Raw genomic sequence first — 25,377 nt, 5'->3', positions numbered from 1 at the left:
CAGAGGAGAACTCTCACGTAATGCTGATGCCTGTAAGGAATATTCTTCCTGTGTCGCAAGGTGCCTGTAGCAGCATGGGCCCCGGGGAGGGTCCTTTAATGCCAAATTGATGTTTTTTCTTAAGAATAACATCAGCATGGCAGTGGTGCGTGCTCTCAGCCCATGATGCTAGGTCCTCTGTCGGAGAAATCTGCCCATTTCATCAAGGCAGCAGGAAGGGGCACCAGGCGCACCACTCTGGCAGGGAGCCTCTGAACACTCAGTCTCCCTGTGCCCTGCTTTCGGGGTGTAGGTGGAGTGGCGGGCCAAGCCTGCCACAGGAGGACAGCAGGTTCATCCACCACGGCATCACCAGCCTCCCAAAAGGCGAGCTTGCAGGCGAGGCATGCCCCCGTCATTTAGGTAATGCGGCATGATCTGGGACATGGCTGATTTGTAACAGGGACGGCCTCAGTCTGTCAGCCGCTGCTCAGCCCACATGGCCCCAGCCCAGGTTGCCGAGTCGATGCCTTTATGCTCAGACGTGGCTCCCTGTGCCACAGCTTTTAGGCCGTGCGCAGAAGCACGCGTACACTAAATGTCAGGCTGGCCTCCCCATGAACTCTGATGCTGCCCCCGTTATTGCTGTCCACACTGGCCCGTAAACATGCAGGATCTCCCGTGACGCCTCGCAGATCAGCCCCGCCAACGCCGCCCCTGTTATTGCCGCCTCGCTGATCAGCCCCGCAAACGCCGCCCCCGTTATTGCCGCCTCGCAGATCAGCCCCGCAAACGCCGCCCCCGTTATTGCCGCCTCGCAGATCAGCCCCGCAAACGCCGCCCCCGTTATTGCCGCCTCGCAGATCAGCCCCGCCAGCGCCGCCCCCGTTATTGCCGCCTCGCAGATCAGCCCCGCCAGCGCCGCCCCCGTTATTGCCGCCTCGCAGATCAGCCCCGCCAGCGCCGCCCCCGTTATTGCCGCCTCGCAGATCAGCCCCGCCAACGCCGCCCCCGTTATTGCCGCCTCGCAGATCAGCCCCGCCAACGCCGCCCCCGTTATTGCCGCCTCGCAGATCAGCCCCGCCAACGCCGCCCCCGTTATTGCCGCCTCGCAGATCAGCCCCGCCAACGCCGCCCCCGTTATTGCCGCCTCGCAGATCAGCCCCGCAAACGCCGCCCCCGTTATTGCCGCCTCGCAGATCAGCCCCGCAAACGCCGCCCCCGTTATTGCCGCCTCGCAGATCAGCCCCACCAGCGCCGCCCCCGTTATTGCCGCCTCGCAGATCAGCCCCGCCAGCGCCGCCCCCGTTATTGCCGCCTCGCAGATCAGCCCCGCAAACGCCGCCCCCGTTATTGCCGCCTCGCAGATCAGCCCCGCAAACGCCGCCCCCGTTATTGCCGCCTCGCAGATCAGCCCCGCCAGCGCCGCCCCCGTTATTGCCGCCTCGCAGATCAGCCCCGCCAGCGCCGCCCCCGTTATTGCCGCCTCGCAGATCAGCCCCGCCAGCGCCGCCCCCGTTATTGCCGCCTCGCAGATCAGCCCCGCCAACGCCGCCCCCGTTATTGCCGCCTCGCAGATCAGCCCCGCCAACGCCGCCCCCGTTATTGCCGCCTCGCAGATCAGCCCCGCCAACGCCGCCCCCGTTATTGCCGCCTCGCAGATCAGCCCCGCCAACGCCGCCCCCGTTATTGCCGCCTCGCAGATCAGCCCCGCAAACGCCGCCCCCGTTATTGCCGCCTCGCAGATCAGCCCCGCAAACGCCGCCCCCGTTATTGCCGCCTCGCAGATCAGCCCCACCAGCGCCGCCCCCGTTATTGCCGCCTCGCAGATCAGCCCCGCCAGCGCCGCCCCCGTTATTGCCGCCTCGCAGATCAGCCCCGCCAGCGCCGCCCCCGTTATTGCCGCCTCGCAGATCAGCCCCGCCAACGCCGCCCCCGTTATTGCCGCCTCGCAGATCAGCCCCGCCAACGCCGCCCCCGTTATTGCCGCCTCGCAGATCAGCCCCGCAAACGCCGCCCCCGTTATTGCCGCCTCGCAGATCAGCCCCGCAAACACCGCCCCCGTTATTGCCGCCTCGCAGATCAGCCCCACCAGCGCCGCCCCCGTTATTGCCGCCTCGCAGATCAGCCCCGCCAGCGCCGCCCCCGTTATTGCCGCCTCGCAGATCAGCCCCGCCAACGCCGCCCCCGTTATTGCCGCCTCGCAGATCAGTCCCGCCAACGCCGCCCCCGTTATTGCCACCTCGCAGATCAGCCCCGCCAACGCCGCCCCCGTTATTGCCGCCTCGCAGATCAGCCCCGCAAACGCCGCCCCCGTTATTGCCGCCTCGCAGATCAGCCCCGCCAGCGCCGCCCCCGTTATTGCCGCCTCGCAGATCAGCCCCGCAAACGCCGCCCCCGTTATTGCCGCCTCGCAGATCAGCCCCGCAAACGCCGCCCCCGTTATTGCCGCCTCGCAGATCAGCCCCGCAAACGCCGCCCCCGTTATTGCCGCCTCGCAGATCAGCCCCGCAAACGCCGCCCCCGTTATTGCCGCCTCGCAGATCAGCCCCGCCAACGCCGCCCCCGTTATTGCCGCCTTGTACATTGCTGCAAACGGTGATAGGAGCTGGTCACCCTGCTGAATGCCCCATCTGACCCCTGAAATCCCTCCAGAGGTGCAAACCTACCCTGGGACCTATGAAATTAATTGCTCTTTCTCTCCCTCTCTTGCGTAACTGTAGGTTTCAGAGGAGACCTACTTGGAGAAAGCAGAAAAGCTCTATTCCCTGATGTGTGCCGTCACGGACAAGGTGAGTGGCTTGCGGGGTGGGGACCGGGCCCTGAACTGCGAACCGAATTTGCCACTCGTTCCATCCCAAGCGTTTTGGATGGGATATCAGATGGTGTTACGTGGGGAAGCTCCAGCAGTGTCACTGTCGGCAGGGACAGACATTTAATGGGCCTCTGGGTAGATGGGCAAGACCTTCAGGTAGAGGTCAGAGATCTGGGCCCTACTAGGAGGCAAAGCTGAGGACGGGCATGTTCCAACCGGCCGCAACAGGCACTGCGGGAGGGCTCAGTCCTGTTGTTCCTCACCACAGAGCCACCAAAAGTTACTTGAACAAAATTAACAGTACGGGGAACCGACAGCGCGGCGAGTGAAGGATGACAGGCAGCGGCAGTGGCTGCTGACATAAGGCTTAGGTGCCCCTGAGAATTACCGTGCTGCCAGAGCCGCTCGGGGCTGCTTTGGACAATATTGTCACGCTGCTATTTTCTAATTACTTTAAAATTCGGTTTTCTCAGCATCCTCTGTTACAGTAGAGAAGGTTTTGTGTTGTGATGTTTGTCTGTCATGGTCACGGATATTTTTGACCATTACCGAGGTCGGTTCACCTAAAACCTTTCAGAGGATAATCGCTGCCGTTAAATCAGGAAAGCACTGGGTCGAGTGGCTTCCCTAGGGGTTCAGCCGAAGAAATCGAAAGTTGTGCTATATTCTCGTGGTGCGGATGCTTTTGGGCTGCTTTGTGTGTGAACCATGGATACGGGTCCTAACCTGTTGTGTATGTGTGTAATGGTATGAAGCCCCCTTTTGAGCTATGATGTTGCTTGGACATGGTTGCATGGGTTGATGGGTTGCATGATATCTTGTCTGCTCAGTCCTGCATAGTAACTCTGCCTTTTCATGTAGCCTTTGCTGGTGTTCAGTGAAGGTGTGCATCATGTTCACTGGTCCATAGCTCTTATTGTCAAGTTGGGTGCTGTTGATTGTTGCTGTTGCAACCCCCCCCCCATGACATTAAGCCTCTGACACCTGTCTCTGTCTGCGTGACTCGTTTCATGTCAGACCTCAGCATTGGTGTTTTTGATGAACCTAAGCGCATGGAACATAAACCGCTTTGACTTTGGCTCATATCTGCATTCCTTGGGTATCCTCACTGCGTTTATTCATTTAAAATGGGCCAAATAATTTCTCAGATAGCGGCTGTGTAGCATAATCCCAATCGCCAAGCAACATGGTTTGGCATTGGCTGTGGTTCATTTGCATTCCCCTTCTGATTGGCTGAAACTGTCACATGCTCTTTTCCAAGCATTAGGAAGGCCGGAAGACTGTCCTTTTAAAATTTAAGTTGGTTGAGACCAGAATTTTCTGTCCACCCTTCGAGGCAGCCGGGCTGAATAGGAGCAAACCATAGCAGAGTTTCGTTGAAATTCCTGAATTTATCTCCCATTTTGGCACATGGGGGAAAAATGAATTTGTACGTGACCCACTCCTGCATTTCCAAGGCGATTTGCTGGCTCCTGGCGTGGGAGCCATCAGTTGGGCTCAGGCTCGCGTCAGCGGCTCCCTCTTCCACATTACGGCTGTCCTCTTGCTGGATGGAGGCCGGATTAGCTGTGGAGATGGCCTGGGTCACCAGCATCACAGTAGCAGGCCGCTCACGGCAGGCTTGTGAACCTGGCACTATAGGCAGAATTTGACACGCCACTAAATGGATTACTCACATTCAGGAAAAAAGCGGTCCATCGCTCCACAAACCTTATGTACCCATTTGTAATGGGTAAGAAAATAAATAACGTGTGGAGATGATTCTTCGCAGTAATCTGTGGGAAATGTGCATCGCTGTCATCCCGCAGTGCCTGCTCCGGATCCCTGTCCCAATCCCTACAATAGGACTGTCTGGCTCCCTGGAAGATTAGGGCTGTTTTAGAATGGGATCTCATGACCTTGCTCCAGTTGGAGGCCCAAATTGCACTTTTTAAAGTATTTATACCAAGTGGTACTATCTGAATGCAGTTTGCGATTTAGGTGTTTTGGGCACACAGCTAAAATTTTAAGTCCTAACCTCATTTCCCAGCACTTATGCTTTCCCCAGTAATCATGCGGCCTGTCTTTCCTAATAATAATCATGTCCCCGTAATGTTTGTTGCGCGCTTGTTGCAGTAAATATGGTTCACTGACATCCTGCTTCCCGATATAGATGATGGATTCGGACGGCACTGCTTCATATTAGAGCTTTACCATAAAGTGTGTAGTTCTGTCGCCCCTATGAAACGTCCCTGGCTTCAGATCGCTGCCCTGACTCTCCCCTTCTGTCTCCTGCTGTGCAGAGTGTGTTTGGCGACGGCGAGAACACCAAGGTGCGCGTCTCGGAACTGGAGGAGGAGGTGAAGACCTTGAAGAAGATAAACAAGGATCTGTACGATTTCTCCACGCAACTATTGACCAAGCCGTCTTAGGCCAGGAGGCTGGGGGGGGGATGCTTGATTATTTGTGGTGTCATGTGTTACTTTTACAGAAAGGAAACTGTGATACAATATACAATACAGTGTAGACGTTTTCAGGTACACCGTTGATGGAGTTGATCAGGGGTGGGGAACATTCCATGGAGGGCTGCTGTGGGTGCGGGTTTTTGGGATGGTCTCTCAATCAACCAATAATAAAACTGTGGTTCTCAACTCCAGTCCTTGGAGACCCACTGTTATTGGCTGATTGAGAGACCATCCCAAAAACCTGCACCCACACCGGCTCTCCATGGATCAAGTTCCCCATGCCTGGTGTAGATTGACAGGGAACGTGAGTGATTGGTTGTTTTGTATTATGTGACTGAAAGGTCACAGGATGCATTTCATGTTCTCCAAATATTCCCTTTTTAAATGTACCCCATTCCCCATCCCCACACACATCTCTGCCCAAATTTCAGCTCCAGAATCAGTGGTGTTTAAGTGGTGACCAAGCTGGTAGTTGCGACTTGTTCCCTTCCCTTTGGTAATAAAGAAGCAAATTTCTGATGGGCATTTCATTAATTTTTTGCTAAGATGTCCTTGGAATGTTTTAGTAGGCTGTTTAGTAATAAAATGGTGATATTTTTCTGGTCATCTGTTGTATTTGATGAGTAAATTGCTTCCAGTGCTGTGAAGTTTTCATAAAGGAGTTTCTTTGAGAATCATCCGGAAGGAGGAGACAGCAGAACTCAGCGAGAAGGTACTGCAGCTTTGAAATCTCTCTCTCTCTCTCTCTCTCTCTCTCATATCACTGTTAATTTACGACCCTCTGCAATCCAGAGACGCGAAAACAGCTGTTGATTTAATCTAATTTTCTCGCTTTGTTTGTGATGGAGATTTGAGAGGTAGGAGACACCACCAGTGCCAGCAGGAATGGATGGCAGGACCCCAGTGTCCTGACCGGACATTCGCTGCCCGTGTTCGTTGTGGGGGGTGCCAGTCCTGCGTTTTCAAACTCCACTTAATGCTGTGCTACAGGAATGGGCTTCTAGTTGTGCTGACATCACGGTAAACTGAAAGACTTTTTATTACTAAAGCCCTGTGAAAGTGTTTATTAACAAATGGCAAAATGTTACTCTTCTTAACTCACTGTAATGTAAAATAAATACAAAAAGAATAACACTGAAAACACACATGTTTAAAATTAAATCTTCATCCAGCTTTGCTTTCAGTTGCTATAATAGTTGTATGGTACTTTTTTTCTTAAATGAAAAGGAAAGCTTTCTATTTAATTAAACGAAGGTGTTGGCCGAACATTCCCTTGAATTATATCGAAGACCCTATTAATGTTTATCTGTCGCTCAGCTCCCATTTAACAAAAACAGGCTAGCAAGAAATTAAAAATAATGGGAATGTCGCCTTTCCCATGTCCACCTGGTTACCAGCTGTGGGCTAAAATGGCCGCCACACCTTACTAACACTAATTCCTGTCACAGCTGAGACAGAAACACTTTGATTCAATTCTATTAAATGGAAAAACAGCGACTTGGATAGAATTTGCCCATCTGCTCTTATTAGGGGGAGCGACGCCTTTCCTGAATTTCTGTAACCCATTTGCATGGTGACCTCACGCAGGGGACACAGCTCGGGCAGACCGGGCGTTTGCGGCAGGACACTGCCCCGTCCTGGGAACCTCATCCCGGTGAAACCGATTACCGTTAAATCTGTGGTCTGAAGTTAACACGCAGCCTTTCACCGGCTCTGCAAAAATAACTCTCTCCATTTTCTCATTTCCCAATCTCCACAAGATCTGAAGCAGACATTTTTCATCGCTTCGCTGATTTGCTCAGGTGGCTTTCTCTCTTAGCAATGCTTTGATTTCTCTGTGTGCACATAAGATACAGTGATAAAGTCCACAGCTTTCGGGGCCAATTTGACCCCTTTAGGTGGAACAATGAGGCTGTTCCCTTCCACTTTGGGTGGGTACGACGACAGAGACTGCAGTCTCAGAGCCCCTCTCCGTCACTGTCACACTTTACTGCACTCTTCCCAGTCTGTCCCCTCGTGTCACCTGATAAACAGACTGTCATAACTGATTATCTCCTGAACAGAAAGAGCTAGGCTCTGAAAGATTTAATCCCTGCATTCTCCTGCCAGTGGATCAAGACAAAGCAGCAACGTGATGCTGCGTATTTTGCTTGTCTATGAAATTATAATTCTCTCCTTGATTTCTGCTAAGTGGGTGAAATGGATTGTGGGTAAAGTTGCACAGGGTTGTAGCTGCATGTGTTTTATTACCGCGCTGCTCATAGTAATGGCAAATGAGCTTAATTATTTTGTTAATTAGATGCAGCCTGGGCTAACTCACACCCAGATGACCAGGGGAGCCAACATTTATGCTTGCCTGGGAAGAAACAAGCTGCTCAGCCCACATGGGGAAAGGCAGCCCAGTGGAGGGTCCCAGACAGGAAGCGGCCGAGGTCGGAATCATCTCTTCCTGTGAAGTTTGTCGTCGTCCTCCATCTATTTTCAATACCTACCTAATGCAACGCCTGTGCTCGCTGGGATAGGGCAGGATATTCCCTGGGCAGCAGTGTCCAAAAGGTTCCTATGCATAACCATGGCACTGATGGTAAAAAAATGTTTATTTTGGTAGGTTTCTGGTCAGCAACACTATTTGCAATGATCCACTGGGGAAGAATACATAAAATCAGGAATAATACTATCCATCTCCGTGAAAAGCGTTAACTATGTGTATGAATGAGTGTGTGAATGGGTGAATGTGAGGCATAAAATGTAAAGTGCTTTGAATACTCGTAGGAGTAGAAAAGCGCTATATAAATGTAGTCCATTTACCATTTAACTCTTCTTCACTCAGTGTTAACTCTTCAGGACTGTCACAGTAACGGCTTCCATTGATTGCTTAATATTTTAACCCTCTTCCCACTTAATGTGACTTATCAGGCTTTTGTTTGTGAAAGCAGAATGTCAGTATATCGAGTATAAGGGTAGAGTGCAAACAAAACAGGCTTCTGCAAGGATGGCCTTCCACAGTTGGACCAGGGGCTACCAGCGCCCCACCGCGTTGCTTTCCAAAAGGAGTTTATGTGCCCCTTGGCTCCCAGCTGACAGGGTGACCTGTGGCCTGATGCACTGAGGACCTGGTACTGCAGGCTCTTTGAAGTGTCTCAGGGACGACGTAAATAAAAACCTAATCGAAAAGTTCATGGCAGTGCAGCGGTTTGACCTGCACGGGCCGGCAGTAATTAAACTTGATTGTGAAAGCTGCCCACGTTGGGGATTAGAGGCTCTTGTCTGTTTAGGGAGGGTAAGGAAACCCTTCAGGATTAATTACCCAAATGTTAGCGCTTTATGCTCAAGCTCGATAAAGCACCTTTTGAACGTGGAGTCCCTCTCTGATGTGTGGAGCCGCGAAATACAGTAAAAGTTGTAAAGTGAAATATATTTAAGCGCAGAAATAAAGCTCACAGTCATTTGTAATGAAGCTTAATTCTCTTGAATCCTTATCAGATGAGACACCTGTGGCATTTACCATTCTGCTATTTATCTGTGCGATTCTGTTTGTAGGTATGAATTAAATTCTATGTGGGCTTTGACTGCCTGGTGTTTTAAAGGATTGATGGAGGAATCAATCTTCTTACTGGTTTTCCTGGTCAGGGGGCCAGTTAACCTTGGACCCCCAGAGATTTTGGGGTTTGCTCTCCTCCTCTTATGGCTTTTATTCACCACCCATTTATAGTCCTGTTACCTTAAGCTCTTCTGTGTCACTAAGTTAGATTTTTTTTTTCTTGTGAATCGCTTTGGGGCAACTATGTTGGGAAGGATGCGCTATAAAATAAATGGAATTTGTCACCAAAATGATGATCTCCTGACAGCAAAGGTTTCCTCCAAGTCACAGCTCTGAAGATGGGCATGAATGAGCATTTGTGACAGAGATTTGACTCACACAGGATTTCTCTGTAAGTCTCAGAGACACCAAAAAAAACAATTGCTGTATTCTGTTTTTGGGTGCAGATGTCAGGTTATCTGTGATCATCCGTGCCCTGCTGAGCAGGGACGGAGAAGGCAGTGCGGCTTCAGGGGCACATGTGACCGTCTATATAATGAGACTGAACATGGGATGCAGATTCTATGCTGTTGTGAAGGTTTGTCATTCAACACAAGCAGAGACAGGTAAGAGTAACATCCTTGGAAAGGAGGAAGATGATGATAGGACTTTCATTTCATTCTAGGGTATGTAAGGTGTCACGGTGCTGTTACCTAAACTGGTCCTCAGAATCACGATAAGGGAAATGTACAATGATGTACACTATATGAAAGCCTTGTATGAGCAGGATGAAGAACTTTGCAATAGGAAGGAGGATGCTCCAGGGTGTGAGGCTATCATAACAGGAATGACCTTTGACTACCGCCGTTATTCTATATATAAGATACCCTGAAGTTCAGTAGTAATGATTTTAAGCCAAACAGAATTTTGAATAAAGTAGCAGCGTATGGTGCATAAATGTTAATTTTAAAAAGATATAAATGTTCTAATATGAAAGGCAGATGAGTCAGCAATGTGGTTTATATGCCTTAGTTTGTAAATTTAGACAGTCTGACTTTAATGAGGGAACAAAATCAGCATGTCTTTGTGAAATCCTCCTGTGTCACTTGAGGGTACCTGCTTCTGAGCTCAAAAGCCGGTTTTAAAAGTGACAGAGAGAGAGAAATGAAAATTTCACGTTTGCCAGTGTAATGGGAGCAGAGTCATGCTAAGGCATGGCTAATCTCACCTGCGGACATGTCGAGGATGCAGTGTTATGGCAAAACCAGTATGCTGTACACTTGGCTGATGCTCAGCTACGCGGTACCACACTGCTGCGGAAGGCGCTCGTGTGACGCTGAGAATCGCTGCCAGATAATGGAGTATCTATGGCTGCCTATCTTCTGCTCACAAGCTTATATCACAGGTGATCAAGTTTTATCTGTTTATTTGGAATGTTAGCTGTTCACTTTTTTTTCCTTCTTCCAGAAAGTCTTACCAAAGAGTCTTCCCACCAGAACTTTCTGGGAATGATAATGGTCATCAATTCAGAATACTTCATTGTCGCAGGCAAATACAAATCATAAGATGCTCTTTAATTTTCTGCAAGACAGTATCAAAATTAAGGAAACAAGAAAACAACTGAACCTGAATGTGGTCTTTTAAGATCCCGGTCCATGATTTTTTCGGTGTGACAGATTGCAGCAGGGACTCACCACTCTTTTTTGCGAAGCTCTTCTCTTTTGCATTAAATGTACATGGAAATGGTCAAACCAACTCCGCTTCGACACCTATAATAATTTAGTGACATTTGCAGTGCCATCGTCTGAGGCCAGCTATGTCTGTTTTGGATGGAAATCCTATTCTTTCGCTCCAGGATAGTGATTTACATGCTTTGAGAAGAATTCTAAGCAGTTCCTCTTACCCTCTTGCTACATTTCATGCACTGTGGATGTACAGGGAATGTTAAACCACCTCTGACATTTTAAAGCAAAGACTCTCCTTGCAGTTTGTACTCTTAAAAGAAATGATTGCCTTTGTGTAGTATATCACTGCACTTGGTGGTAGTGAGGGCACAGCAGTTCACTCAGTATGCTTCACACACAAGGTCTGCAGTGGGTAATTGGTTAACTGTGAGGCAGAGGGTGTGTTTTGTGGGTGTTACTGGTCGATAATATTGTGTCCTCTTCAGAGAGCTTATTCCAGATAAACTGGCCTCCCATCCATGGTGTCTCCTGCCCTGTGCTCCCTAGGGCAGCTTCCAGGGGTCCATCATGACCCCACATTGGCAAAGAGGCTGGCAGATGGAAAGGATGGGTACCGTAGCTAAAGCAGCCTGACTCATTTCTGGCTTTTGCTTCAGAATAGCCATTTAAAATATGGAGGACAGAAGGGTGAGCACCTGTTTGATTCATGGTGACATAATGTGGAAATAATGAAAAATGGACATGGACTATACAGTGGGTGGATAAAATACGTAAAGGCAAGTGAACGGAACTTTTGAAGTGACTGAATTGCAATTAGAAATGCAGATGCAGAGGAGAGTGATATTAAGTTGGATGCTGATTAGCAGCCATTACAGAGGTGACGTGTCGGCACATTGTCGGGCGGGCGTTCAAAATGTCAGAACTGCAAGTACGTTGACCACAAAGACTTTGAGATTACTGGGGAGTCTCGAAAATCACCACAGCGTGTGCCAAACAGATGCATATTCCAGAATGAGTTCTGGGTGGGATTTTTGTTTGGAAAACGTCAAAGGGTGCTCTGGACCCACAATGTCTGTTGCTAGAGGCAGCCATCTTCGGAGATTGTATGATATGTAAAGTTATATGATGGATAAAGAGCATGTGGTCACTTTCCGGATCTCAGTGCAGCCAAACTGCCCATGTGGATAAATGCAATTTTCAATGCCTCAACAAGCAGAGAGTGGCACTTAAAGGGTAACTGATACCAGTCAGTCTGTGTGTAGTAAAACAGAAGGCGGCAGTGCAATAAGCTGGAGCCCAGGGACCCAGATCAATGTGTACAGGAAGAGCTCCATTTAAAGAGGAAAACTTGCCTTCTGAGAGGGATGTAGTTCTCATGGCTCCTGGTGTCTGTTTTGGTTTCAGTGTGGTCACACGGAGGTCGCATCCAAATCCTCGTTATGCATTCAACTGGAGTGACACTGATTGGGCAAACAGGATTTAATGGCTACATGGTCCTGCAATGTCACTTTGAGGAATTTTCCATGTTTGTTCTGCAGAGTAATGCTGACCGCTCTCTCTCTCTCTCTCTTTTGGGATGCTTTTGGGTGAAGGGCACAAGGTTGACCTCCTGTGATGCAGGTCCTGAAAATGACAGTACTGCGAATGGTCACCGCATGCTTAACGTAAGAGCACAAGGGGAAAGCTTAGCGTCAGGAGCCAGCAAGTGAAGACAGAACGAGTAAATCCTTTCCCTTCATCCATGATAAATATCACCAGACTGAAGAAATGTGCATATATGGTGTTCTGATAATTCTCAGCAAGGGCAGGAAGTCTTTGCTATATCATGGTTCACATTAATATTACCCTCCTGTGCTTCACAACATGCAGCTAATTCTAAGCTGTGGCTCATTGTTTATTGCATACAAATTTTTGAAGAAGGCTTAATTACTTCATGAATTTATTCTGGGTTTATTATCCATTCACATTCCAGAGGATTTATCCAGCACAGGGTCACGGAAATCCTGGAGCTGATCCCAGGCAGTACAGGGCATGAGGCTGGGAATGCATAGGGTGATGGGGTGGAATGCCGATCCATGGTAGGGAAATACGTAAAGTACGCCCTGCATGGCATTCCGGTCCATGGTGGGGCACTGAGCAGTGGACACCCCGCATGGGATGGGATGGATCTGTATATCAATGCATTTGATGATAGAAGAATTGCAGTAATGTAATACTATATATTGCTTATCCAGGTATTTCTATTTTGACAGTCCATTTCTACCATGACTTTTCTTTACATTCCTAACATGTTGACGATTTTGTTGCTTTGCTATAATTTAGTTAATTTTCCATTTATTAAACCATTAGATCAAATACTTTTGTAATTTTACAGCTTCACATGGCTTGCTATATCATTTCTACACGACTTATTTTTCTGAAAATCTGCATACTAATGACTGAGGTGAGATGGCGAATAGAACTTTACACATAGCGAAAGAAAATCTGAATATCTTCCACGTATTGTATTCATGTATTATTGTAGTCGTTTTCCATGCCAGTGAAATCTGTTAAAATTGAGTCCGTCCTTTGCTCATGGTTTATTGAAAATCTTTGCTGTGTTTTTCAGCGATCTTATCAGTTGTCTTAACAGACAACTGATTTATTTTTTTCAAGTAACAGGACGCTGATATAAGATTTTAGGCAAATGCTGTTTGAGATAAATGGAACAGATAATCCAGAATTATACGTTAATTAATACTGCGTGTGTATGTTTTCATCATAGCTGCGCGCCGTCTCCCACCAGTTTCAGGTTCAAATTAGGAATTAGGAGTCCAGTAAATCACTGAAACAATGAATTAAATACCCACACTTAATGGATTAATGACTGGGACTCCTCATTTCACCTAAATTCGCCACATTAATATCTTTATGACAACTGAATTCAAAATCGCCTGAAAGAGTGCAGAGTAAGACTGGTCAGCCTTCTCGAGGTACTATTAAGATGTAATTAAGATAAGAGCCCATTTAGTGAAAAGCACAAGCCTGCGCTGGGGGCTAAAACACATTTAATTCCGAGTTTGCACAGAGACATCCCCATCGGAAAGTCACTTCACTTAGGCGTGTATTATTAAGATCGCGGTGATGATACAGCTATAGCAATCAAGGGGAAAAGCAGCCACAGTAATAAACCGTATTAAATGCAAATAGCTTATTTTTCTTTGCTTCGCATATTATTGCAATTCTTTTATGAAGTTCATAAAATGTATATTTTGTGTGGTATTTTTCCACCCGTCGATATATAGCCGGTATGTTGACGGGCAGTTTTGGTACGCGGTAATACTTAATGATACCTGCGTACTAATGTAGGCTATGACACGCATGCACGTTTGCATACCGGCATCTGATTAATCTTCTTTCTTATCTGGTAAGTTGAAACCATCAAAAGCGACATAAAAAGCAGCAGTGCAGTTGTCAAAATGCCCGCCTCACGCCTGCTTTCGTCGCCGTTAAAGGAGAACGACAGCCGGTCGGCATCTCCGCCTCCCCGTGCTGCACCCCTCCCCTTCTCTACTGTATCCACACATTCGCACCAAAACTCCATCTATGGATCGGCACTCGTATCACCGTCAACAAAAACAGGAATTAAGGACGTAAAAGAAAGGAAAGGGGCAAAGTAATAAGACAAGCAATGCTATCTTCTGACAATACCTCAATCCGACTGAGAGCGAAGCAGGATGAATTTAATCTTTTCAAGATTCTTGGCATACTTTTATTTCGGGTTGCAAGTCCTTCTCCATTCCTTCATCGGTCCCTGTTACCCCCATCCCCAGCCCTGCCACATACTGGCGCAGATAGGACACACAGTGCGCCTGGGTGCCCTGCTGCCTACCCGCCAGCCGTCCCGGGTACAAGCCGCTCTGAACCGCGCCCTTGCCAGTCTCGCCCAAACTGGGAACAACTTCCTTCCTTACAACCTGAGCTTGGAAATGGTACCGAGAAAACCCCCGACTGGGGACCCCGAGTCCCTTTTCAGGTGCGTGTGTCAGGCGATCGTTGTTCAGGGGGTCTCCGCGGTGCTCGCCTTCCCCCAGAGCCAGGAAGAGCTCGTACAAGTGGAATTTATGGCTACTTTTTTGGAAATCCCTTTCATCAGCATCATTGAGCAAGGCGAACCCCTGAAAACACAGGTAAGAAATAAAAAGCCTGGGTGTGAGGTCCCTGCGGTTTGCGTTTTCACGGTGTGTTTGAAATGTTAATGAATTATGAAGTTACAGGTGATGAACTCCTCTAATTGAGCGCGTTTTCTTAAAACTCTGCTCCTCTTGGCGGAAAACAACATCAGAAAAACATTATGGATTTTGTGTTATAAAGCATTTTCAAATTTTTGTTTAAAACAAACTATCGAAATGTACGACGTCGCTTAATCTTGTTTGCAAGATTTTTTCATTTGTTTTATTGACCTATATTCCTAGCGAAGTACATTATCTTTTCTGGTAAGAAGGAAGCTGTTCTTCCGCTCTTCTGGATCAGCCAGACAGTTATTTTCCTGTTCGCAAAATCCTGCTTAAAACATTTGGATGCCCCCATCCCCCCCGAATAAATGTATTAGGAGACGTGCGTGACTGTAGCCTAAAATAACGTAGATGGAAATGTGTAGTTAGGCACCGCATCTGAACCATATATCCAAAAATACGTCGCTTTTAGTAAGTAGAGCTGCTGTTTTAAGATTTAGTGAACATTTACCAGTATATGGCTTTGCAGTCCGCACATGCTGCCTTACTGTTGCCTTGTAAATACATTTTGTTTAAGATGCCATTATGATTGAGGTGAGTTTATTGATTTGAGCTTCCTTTGAGGTTTATGTAAAACGATTTAGAAACCCATCAGTCCAGAAAGCAATTTTCTTCAGGAAATTAGTCGAATCCCCATTGCAGGGAATCCCCACGCATCGATTATTATATTAGAGATCAGTAGTTAATTTTTTTTTTCCTCGTTTCATTTATATTGAAATTTGACCCAAATTGGCGCAACAGTACAATAGGATGTGTTTTAATAGTGGCTTAAGGACTGGATAAAACCCAGTAAGTTCGGTTAAGAAAAGGTCTTCTACCTAAATGATGTAACTCGCTATCATGTGTTTATCTGGTCATATGAGGACTTTATCATTCCCGACAGCTGATTTAGACGAAAACGTATAGACGTGGTGGACAAATGAATAACTGAAATATCGTCGGCTTTGCTGGATTTAAAGATTCAAACTTAATGTACTATTTTTGCGGTGTTGTTTGCGCCATTGTTTGACACTATGATGCTTTAAAATAGTAGATCAAATGAAGTTGTGGTACTTTTCTCACTTATGAGGGAAACAGGCGTGTGACGAGCCTCCGAAGATGTTTATTGCGGAGGAACCCCGAACCCCTGTAAGTTGCTGAGGGTCTGTACCTCTGGCTGCCAAACGCGGCGTAGTAGATGCATTCAATCAATGTACGTTTACTGTAAAGGCTTCACTTTCACATTTAGTTGCCGTTCATTTCTTTTTTTTTTTTATAAATTATTTTTCACCATGACGGAGCACTCATAAATATTAGGCTTTAAAATTTATGTTCCGACTAAAGGTTGCTTTTTGCAGGGTTAAAAGGTCCCGGCATTTCGGTGGCAAGGTAAAGATGGCTGCCTTTCAGTGGTGCTTATTTTTCTAATAAGCGGTCTGACCGGGATATCTCAACTTAAGTGAGAAATCACGTACAAGCTGTGCTCTGGAAGTTACCATTAGTTCTAAAGCCTTTATGGTTAGATGTATATGAAATAGTTTTATTTTTATGGCACATTAAGTATATGCAACCTGTGCAATATTTTGGGTAGTTAACAGCCGCTATATTAGTATTACATCGAGCTGAGTGTTTAATGAGCTGTTTGCCAAACTTTCAAGGTTAAAAGATGATAAAAAAACAAAGTCAAGATATGTGTATAGCCTAGCTGTAAAACAACAAGAAATAAATCCGTAAACGAACCAGCGTCATGCTAAAGTATACATAGGCCTACTGTACATTTGATAAAGTATATCAGTTAACATTGTTAGATCAGTATATCAGTATCTTGACATGTAGTTTGCATCCTTGTTACTTTTTGAAATTACTGTAAAATGTGAATATATGAAATGGTAATTACGCATGTAAATTTTGCCATCAGCATTTTTCTGTTTCATGTCTCATATCAGAATTCTGCTATTGCACAATACTGATCTGAAATAAACTATGAATGTCAGGCATGACATTTACAGCTTGTGGCATCTGTGCATAAGAACATAAAGGTATCGTTTAAATGGTTCTGTGTTAATTTAAGCTTATGAATATTCACATTTAATATATCCACCGTTTGCATAAAAGGATGCTGCCGTCTTAATGGCAGTCCTGTTTGCCTATATTATTTTGCTAACCTAAACATCCAAAAGGAGGAAAAGCGGCTAATTAGCTTAAAATTCGTATGGTATGAAGTTCTCTTTGTTGAGATTTACCTTAATTTAGGAAAAAACAGGGACTGCAATCTAATAGGAACCAGAAATAGTGTTGAAGTAGTGGTGTTGGTGTTTTATTGTGCAAGCCCTATGAGAGCGACGTTGTTTGGGAGCCCTGTAGTGGGTGCGCGTTCCAGCCAGAATCTGATATTCTGCTAGAGCTGCCGGCCCAAGCCGCTGTGGTCGTGCATGTCCACAGGTCTGAATGCGTGGGAACGTTTCAGACAGTTTTTCTTGCGGCTGCCGGCGCTCAGTCATGAGTGGTTGCTGTGTGTCTCCTTCTGGATACAGAGCCTCCATGGCTGTCAGGATCTCCGCAGGAAGGAGGAACCTGCCGATGATGGCACGGGGAACACTGTGAATTAATCCTGCATCGCAAGCACAGAATCCTCATCTAACTGTAGATGAATGTTTCTTTATAGGACTATATGTGTGGATATGCTTTTGCCTCTAGGATGTTTTATTATCTCCCATATTTTAGTTTTAGTCTGCATAACCGTGTGTGTGGGGGGGGGGGGGGGTGGCTTGGCTGAGTTTATCAATTGAAAATGGCTTACATCCCGAGGTACTTTAACAAATTAAAAGAAAAAAAAAATCACACACTGTAAATCTTCTGGCCGACTAGGTAAAGTGCATACATCTGTCTTGTTTAATGCCAGCTCATTAAAATCACTTTGGAAGGTTTCATAGCTGACGAAGGAATTATCACTTTATGTTAGACGGAAACCTATAGCGTAGATTATAGAACATATATAAAATGTAAGCAATGCTCTTTGGAAATGTTGTTTGCCCCGGAGGAGAGGTGTTCCCTCAAACAAACACTCATTCATTATTTGCCATATATGTTAATGTGTGTGTACTGTACGTTGATTTTTGAGGGTTGGTGTTTCATGTGGCAATGATGTGCAAGTTGTCAGATGTACTGCTGGTTTATTCACAATATACTGTATATATAAATAACAAAGCTTGTCACTGAAGTACCCCCCTCCCCACCAATTAGCCTAAGAGCTTCAGTTGGTAAGCCTCTGTAATTTACTAAGAATAGTCCATAAGCAAGACAGCGAATGCATTTTTTAATGTATGTTCTGTATAGGTATCATTTAAATAAGAATGAGGGACCAGGAGACGGACCACATAGGAACCTCAGGCATTATTCTGCTCTCACTGTAAGTGTGTGTGTGTGTGTGTGTGTGTGTGTCTGGCTCTGCAGGTCCTCCAGGACCACATGCTGCCCTGTGATTAGTGTGTCCTCAGGATGTTCTTGTCCTTGTTACTTGTGATGAAAAAACTCAATGGATATCATCTGCACACTAGCCCACAGATGACATACTTCACTGATCCAAATAAATGTGCTGCATTTATGACTCAAAGAAAATCCAGTTGAAAAGGTAAATGCTTTTTTAATGCTTGGAGGTGAAGTGTGTGCCATCGATCCAGATTCGTTCATATCGTCCCTCTGTGACAGTAAACCTCTGAATGCCAATCCAGTTCTCCTCCTTCTGAATTCTTTAATTTTCATGGGAACCCCAGAACAATGTAACAGATTGATGAGCCTAGGAAATTCTCATTCATCCATCTTTTTTTAACAGAATATTTTCAGTTTTTCTTCAGCTGATGGCTGTCCTGTGGGGAAACATCGACAATATTAACTTCCCCTTGTTTCTGCTCCACAAATGCCGTTTTGTTAAAAGGAGATTGACATAAGCATGAATTGAGCTGCGGTTTGAAGGAAATCGCATTTAATCCCGAGACCTCATTGAAAGGGTCTTATCGTGTTTAATGAAACTGCGCCACTCTCAGAGGACACTGTTTTCTAGGCTAAAGACACACAGAAAAGATGAATAGATTTGGCCTTTGGTTCAAATGCATATCTTTACTCTTCCAGCAATTGAAAAGGAAATGTGTAACTTTTTTTTTAAAAAGTTAGTATCTGAAGATTGCAGTTCATTGGGATAATCCAAGCAGAAGGTCCCGGAAGCGTTCAGCTGGGAAGCTAACCCCATAGTTGGACTGTCTTTTTCCTCTTTGTTCAGGGCTTGCTGTCAGCAGTGTGGGCTCAGCTCCTGCCATCGCCATGGATATTCAGTGAGTTTGGATCACTTCACCTGCAGGGTAGGGGCCTGAGATGGGGAGGGGGGGTGTTATAAGGAAGGCCAGGCTTAGGCGACCTGCACAAAGGGCACCAAAACGGTGCCAGCGTGACTGCGCTGCTTCCTTGGGAGATGAGTCACCCAAGGCACTTATCTCCGCTAATGCCTTTTAAATGTGATTAGCAGAAAAGAAGAGAGCCTTATTTTATTTGTCTAAAACAAACTCTGTGTCCCAGACCTTAAAAATTCAAATGCCATATTTGGAATTGAATGCGGACAGCTGCTCCACGTGTCTGATGCTTTCTGATGACAAGGCTGAAATGGTATTGGGCCACACGGCCTCGTAAAGGCCAATGAAATTGTGTTTTTCTGGAGTCAGTTCAGTATTTTGATTGAAATAAGCAGAATGGGAAATCTCGACCATACACATGGTCTGCTTACACACCAACTGTGTGCACACACACACAAATAGTACAATATATGTGTGCTGTATGATTTCTGCATAATAGCAATCACACTGGCCAGATAGCAGTACACATTTGGTCTCTCCTAACTTAATTAAAGGGAAAGCTCTTATATAGAGCATCAGAAATAGCACTAGCAGATTACCTCCACTGACGCACAGCTGGGGGGCTGCGATAGGCAGCTTGGCTGGGGGTCTGTAGGTGACTCCTGGCTGGTGAATGGCTGGGATCTGCTGGCATTCCCATGTGATGGCCGTCATCATGAGGTGATCCACGGGAGGCGAGTCCTGGCTGAATTGTTCAGCTGTTTCCCTGAGAAATACCACAACAGATCAGCAGGTTTCAGGATCTGCTCCTGAGGCAGGATGCTGCTTTTATCAGGAATGGATATTAAAGACTGGCCCAAGCTCTGGCGCACGCTGTATGTGGGAAACGTGCTTTGAGGCATGTCGTGCTGGGCAACAAGCAAGATTCGCTCACCCAAATGGCAAAAATTCTGTGATTCTCATATTGCAATACTTGTCTTGGCCTGTAGGGGGCAGTGATTCAGTAGGTACCACTGTCACCTCATACCTCCAGGATTGGGGGTTCAATAGGAAAACTAGTGTCCCGCAGAGGGCTGCGGTCCTGCTGAGAGTGGCCCTGCCTTGCCCCATGTCCCTGGGCTAGAATCTGGGCTCACAGCACTGCCCTGAATGGGCGGCGTGAAACAGATATAAATCCTGATGTAGACAGTGTTCCCGGGCTTGTTGATGGAATCGCTACATGGGCATGGCACTGCAAAGATGGATGGGCACCATCTTGGCATGGAGTCAGAGGAAGTGTCAGAGACTGACGTATGATTTCAGAGCACAGCTCCTCTAATCAGCAAGCCTGATGGTCCTGTCGTGTCGAGTCGTGCTTCAGCCTTTCATTATTCCAGGGCTGCTTGTGTGGTTCCTTCCCAAAGTGCAATGCCATCACTAAAGGTAGAATCCCCTTTATTTACAGAGCTTTCACATCAAGAACAAAAATAAAATCTCATTCCAACTGTGTCTTTTAATGCAGACATCCACAAGTGTCTCAGAGCCAGTATGGTGACTGTGTCATGTGATGCATCACATGACCTCTGGTTCTCAGAGTAGTGGAGGAATTCTTTCATTTCCTACAATGGTTTCTGATCTTTGGCCATTTGCTTAATAGGAGGGTCACCCCACTAGCGGTACAACTAGTATGATCCCTTGCATCATCCCGTACGGATCTGAAATTTGCCACTTATTTTAATGACAAGCACTGCCATCAGTTATGCATTTCTAGGGCTTCTGCATGCTCTTTGCTCATGTGACTCTACTGCTTGTAGGTCAGCTTGTAGCTTTTAGTTTTACAGTACCCCGACTGTCATGGCTACCTTCATGAAGAGGGGCCGTTGTGTTTCAAGCCTCACTGGTTTTGAGGAGCACTGAAATTTAGCCCCAAATAAATGGTAAACATGGTGGCAATAATAATAATAATAAAAACACTTTAAACTTCTCCTTACCAGTCAGTAGCTCCCATATGACTTTACTCAGAAATGTGAAATATCACCCGTTCAAGGGAAGAGCAATTTGTTGATGTTTTGAGATGCTAAAACCTAAAAGACACTCAGTCATTTGGGGGAACGATTTCTTTTTATTTCTTTTTTTAAGCAGAGTAAGCAAATGGCTGCCATATATTCGCAAACAGGTCTGCTGTAGGACCATCAATAAGACACTCATGTCAGTTATTAGTTACTGCTTGTTTTTTAGTATATGTTGTTTAAAGCAGCATTTTAGGCTTGGTTGCTTCTCTATTTTATTTTCATACTGACAGGTTAAATTTGCACTTAATGTTCAACTTTGTTCTCTTCAGCTCAAACACTAAGGAGAGTATTTTGTTTGTCTCTGATAAAACACACTTATTCCATTTCGTAAATGAAGACTAATCTCTCTGGTGCTCATGTAATTAATCAATTTGTTTGAGTCGTATGCTGTTTATTTTAGATGTTAGGTAACAATGCATGAGTATTAATAAATTTAGTGAGTTCTTTATGAACGTGAGCCGAATAGAATCTCACCTTATAGTTGCCTGGTACTCTGAGTCTGAGTACGACGGCATGATAACTCTGTCATTTTGACCTTCTCTGTTTCTCCTTGCATGGTGGCTCAGCAAGGGAACTGCTGGTGATTTTTGGGCCTCATGAAAGCATCATATTGGGCCCCAACCTAGAGTAATCCAGGTATGTTCCACATTTTTTGGGACGCCAGTCAGTCTGGGGCCCTTGGAATCCCCCTCACTTCCTCTCCTTGGTTGCGCTCCTGTGACTCTGAGTTGCACTCTTGCCCCTACTCTCTGGGGCTTGAATCCCACGGCTTGCTTTGTTTGTCCTGTCTGGGTTCATTGCCGGATGGATGATGCCCTTAGTGATTGCCCCAGAGTCGGCTTCTCGGCTTTAACGTGAGCAGGTCTGAGGCCTCGTTGCTTGCCCCCCTGGTGTAGCTGTGTACTTCTCCTGAGTTCCACGCCCTTCCGCCACTACCCCTTGTTTTGTGACGCATGACTTCCTTCCCTGCCGTCTTCTGAGTACCGTCTCATTTCCTGTGCTCCCGTGGCTTCACCTCGGGCTGTTAATATTCACCATGCAAGCGTCGCCTCCCATCACCGGGACACATGGATTCCGCATTTATATTTATACATTCCTTCATGGTTGTTTTGAAATTTAAGGGGCCCACTCAGCTCTCGATGCGGTAAACGGCTCTGTCATGCCCGGCTGCAGTATCAAGCCATGCCAGTAACTGCGGCACAGGTTGCGACCGGCTGCTTTGGTGCAGCGGCCAGGCAGGTCGACAGACGTGCAGTGTGTCGCGCCGTCACCCTCTACTGTTTATTTTTAATTTATTGAGTGTGCTTATTGGCTCGTCGGTACTCACCCGGCGTCGTCTGCCCTGAATAATTGAGCTGTGGTTCAGCCGTGGGGCCCGAACAGACGGAATTACGAGGCGGGCCGGATCTGCGCTGCACGCCTGGGCTGCCCGCTGTCTGCCTTCAGGGTTGGCCGTTGTCTTTCCTCTGACTGCAAATCTCCATAGCTACGAGAGCCAAACAGCCACCAAGGCTCCCCAAAATCCACCCACAAAGTGATCACACAGCTCATGTCTTTCACTGCAATAGGTTTACTCTAAATGATTCCAACCCCCCCCCCCCACCCCCCAAGAAACGGTAATACTGCTAAGGTGTGACTTAGTGCCATCCATTGAAAGTGCCCGTGGCATTCGGCACATGGCTACGGTGTGCCCAAGAAGATGCCTGCGGGTTTTTTAAAGCCAGGATGAAATATTTATGGATGAGAAATCGATGCCCTGACATTTAATGTCTGGCATCAGTGGGAACATAAACCTGTGTGTGTGTGTGTGTGTGTGTCATAGGGTTAGGGTTAGATAGGGCTTGCCTGAGCATTGTCAGTCTCTCATGAGGTCATGTTTCTTTTGGGGGAGGAACATCACAGGACTCCCCATGAGGCAAACACACACGCATGCGTGTCCCATAGGTGTGATGCAGCAGTACTTACCACTGCGCTGCCCCTCTGAAATCTCTACGCGTGTTGTGGGCTGTCTGGAGGCATGAAGGTGGGCGTGGGGCTCCAGACAGAGAGATGGCAGGATGGCAGGCTGAATGATGCGGCCGAGCGGTGTTTAGGTTATACTGCATTATGAAAGGGGATGAACCAAATGCGTGGGTGTTCGCCCACACACACGCACACAGACAAAGCTGGGCAAGGATCCTTCATAAAGGTGGCTCTCCCTGCTGGAGAGCTGTTGCTGTCTAATTATATGTGAGGATGAATGAACCCCACTAAGCTCTATAACTACTCTGCCCTCTACTGGCTATGGCTTACATAGCAAGCGATTTAGCAGTCCTGTATGGCTAAAGGCCAAACGCCAGACTGCAGATCCCAAGCAGCGCTGCTGCTTATCCAGCTTGTTTCCTGTCAGTGGGACAGTGTCTTATCTCAAGCCAGAGGAACGGAAATCAGTGCCTCTGAAGCCCATTGTAGTTAACAGACATGTAAGCGAGACGATGTAATGCACTGAGTTTTATGCTCCGTTTTGAGGATAAAGGGAGCCTTAGTGGGCAGAGTGGATCTCTGCTTTAAAGGGGCAGCGATGCCTTTATCTCCACGTCGCAACACGCAGGTAGAAATAGTCTGTGAAAGTGGCCTGAAAGGGACCGAGCGAAGCTCCCAAAAGCTGTGGCCAAACAAAAACTGCGCACCTGTTTCATTAGAAGGGTCGAGAGCCACTGAGTGAGATCCCCCCCTGGGTTTGTTTCCCCCTGGGTCGGGTAAATGACAGCTGATGTTGTGAATGTGCGCTGTGTGATGCAAGCAGGGGTGTTAAATGACATTCATTGTGATGTATATCGGAGGGAGGTAGGCAGGCTGCACTCTGAAGCGTGCATTAAAGGGCTGACAGGCTGCGTACTGTAGCTCTGCAGATAAGCGGGGGCCACATCTGCCCAGGTGGTGCTCCGAACCGCAGCTGTCAGGCTTTACTCAGAGTCTGCATCCATCCATACATCCATATGCACCCACATCCAGCACATGGTCTTGAGGTGGGCAGCAGGTTCTGTCCCAGGAAGCACTGGGCACAGATTCAGGACAGGATGCCAGGTCAGTGCTGCATTTTTTCTTTAATCCTGTTTTAGCCCTAATAACATATTAAACATGAAAACAATGCGTATCATAAGGTACAAGACTGTATTAGTTAGTTTACTCACACTATACGGCCTCTGTCAGTGTCAGTCTCTGTGTCTATCTTAGTGTCTCTATCAATGTCTGCTTGCCTGTCAGTGTTTCTGTCTTTGTCAGTGCCTCTCTGTCAGTTTTTGTCACTGTCTGTCTGTTTCTGTCAGTATTTCTGTCTATCAGTGTCTCTGTGTGTCATTGACTGTCTTTCTGTCTGTCAATGTTTGTCACTGTCTGTCTCTGTCATTGTTTGTCTGTCTGACAGTGACTCTGTCTCACTCTGCCTCTGTCACAGTCTCTATCCTCCTCTTTCTCCATTAATGTCTCTCTGTCTTAGGGTGTCTCTGTTTCTCTCAGTCAGTACCTGTCTCTGTCAGTGCCGCTGTCTCTGTCTCTATCAGTGTCTCACTACTTCTGCCTTTGTCTGTCTGTGTGTCTTTTTTAGTGTCTCTCCGGTGTTAGTAACATATTTGGCTTAATTTTCAATAGCATGCTTTAAAAGGACATGCCCTCCCCATCAACTGAAAGTATACATTAATTACACACTCTGTATTGTTGATCTGCTATGTGATTTTCTATTTTGAAGGAAGTTCCTAAAAAGTAGTGAGGTCACTGAAGCCCCCTTTAACATTGTTGATGGACAATTGGTTTAGTTTGCTTTGCACTCACTCTACTTGTGCTCCATCTGATCTGAATGTGCTTCATGGAATAAATGAATTAATAAATGAATGAAAATTCATTGACCTATTGAGCTGATTTACTTACCTAGTTGATTGATGTAATGCTGAGTTTATTTTCTTTTAATAACCAGTGTTACAATTCTAGTAAAGCAGGCAAAGTTTCATGTACTTAAAAGCTTACATATATAATACAGATGTATATATTATGCAGTAAGCAGCCATTAGCAATCTCTTGCTTACATTGCAAGCTTTATGACATGTTCATGTTACACATTCATGTTACATTCTGTAATGGCACTACAGCTGTGCATTATGGGAGGAGAGCTCTCATGAAAATGGAAACACTGTGCAGCTTGTCATTGCAGATCTGGGTCCATGTTCAAACCCGCATCCCTCAGGGCATGCAGAAACCACGACTGCACAGGTTATGAACGCAGAGCTGGGTCCATGTTCAAACTCTCATCCC

At 46.6% G+C, this 25,377-nt stretch overlaps 2 protein-coding genes across 2 annotated transcripts in view; both read left to right on the top strand.

Annotated features, from left to right (window-relative positions):
- The window catches only part of wdr18 (WD repeat domain 18), a 61,073-nt gene extending 55,229 nt beyond the window's left edge, over nt 1-5,844 (top strand). Inside the window, exons 9-10 of the mRNA XM_048975801.1 lie at nt 2,703-2,771; nt 5,077-5,844. Of these exons, the coding sequence (XP_048831758.1) occupies nt 2,703-2,771; nt 5,077-5,205 (198 nt within the window). The 3' untranslated portion in view covers nt 5,206-5,844. The remainder of the gene's footprint in view (nt 1-2,702; nt 2,772-5,076) is intronic.
- An 8,101-nt stretch (nt 5,845-13,945) lies between these two features.
- The window catches only part of grin3bb (glutamate receptor, ionotropic, N-methyl-D-aspartate 3Bb), a 77,209-nt gene continuing 65,777 nt past the window's right edge, over nt 13,946-25,377 (top strand). The window contains exon 1 of the mRNA XM_048976063.1: nt 13,946-14,612. Within this exon, the coding sequence (XP_048832020.1) occupies nt 14,160-14,612 (453 nt within the window). The 5' untranslated portion in view covers nt 13,946-14,159. The remainder of the gene's footprint in view (nt 14,613-25,377) is intronic.

This window comes from Brienomyrus brachyistius, chromosome 15 (genome assembly GCF_023856365.1).
Source record: "Brienomyrus brachyistius isolate T26 chromosome 15, BBRACH_0.4, whole genome shotgun sequence".
In the NCBI taxonomy this organism is placed as follows: Eukaryota; Metazoa; Chordata; class Actinopteri; order Osteoglossiformes; family Mormyridae; genus Brienomyrus; species Brienomyrus brachyistius.
Note: the sequence above shows the minus strand (reverse complement) of the source record. Positions and strands in the feature narration are given on the sequence as shown.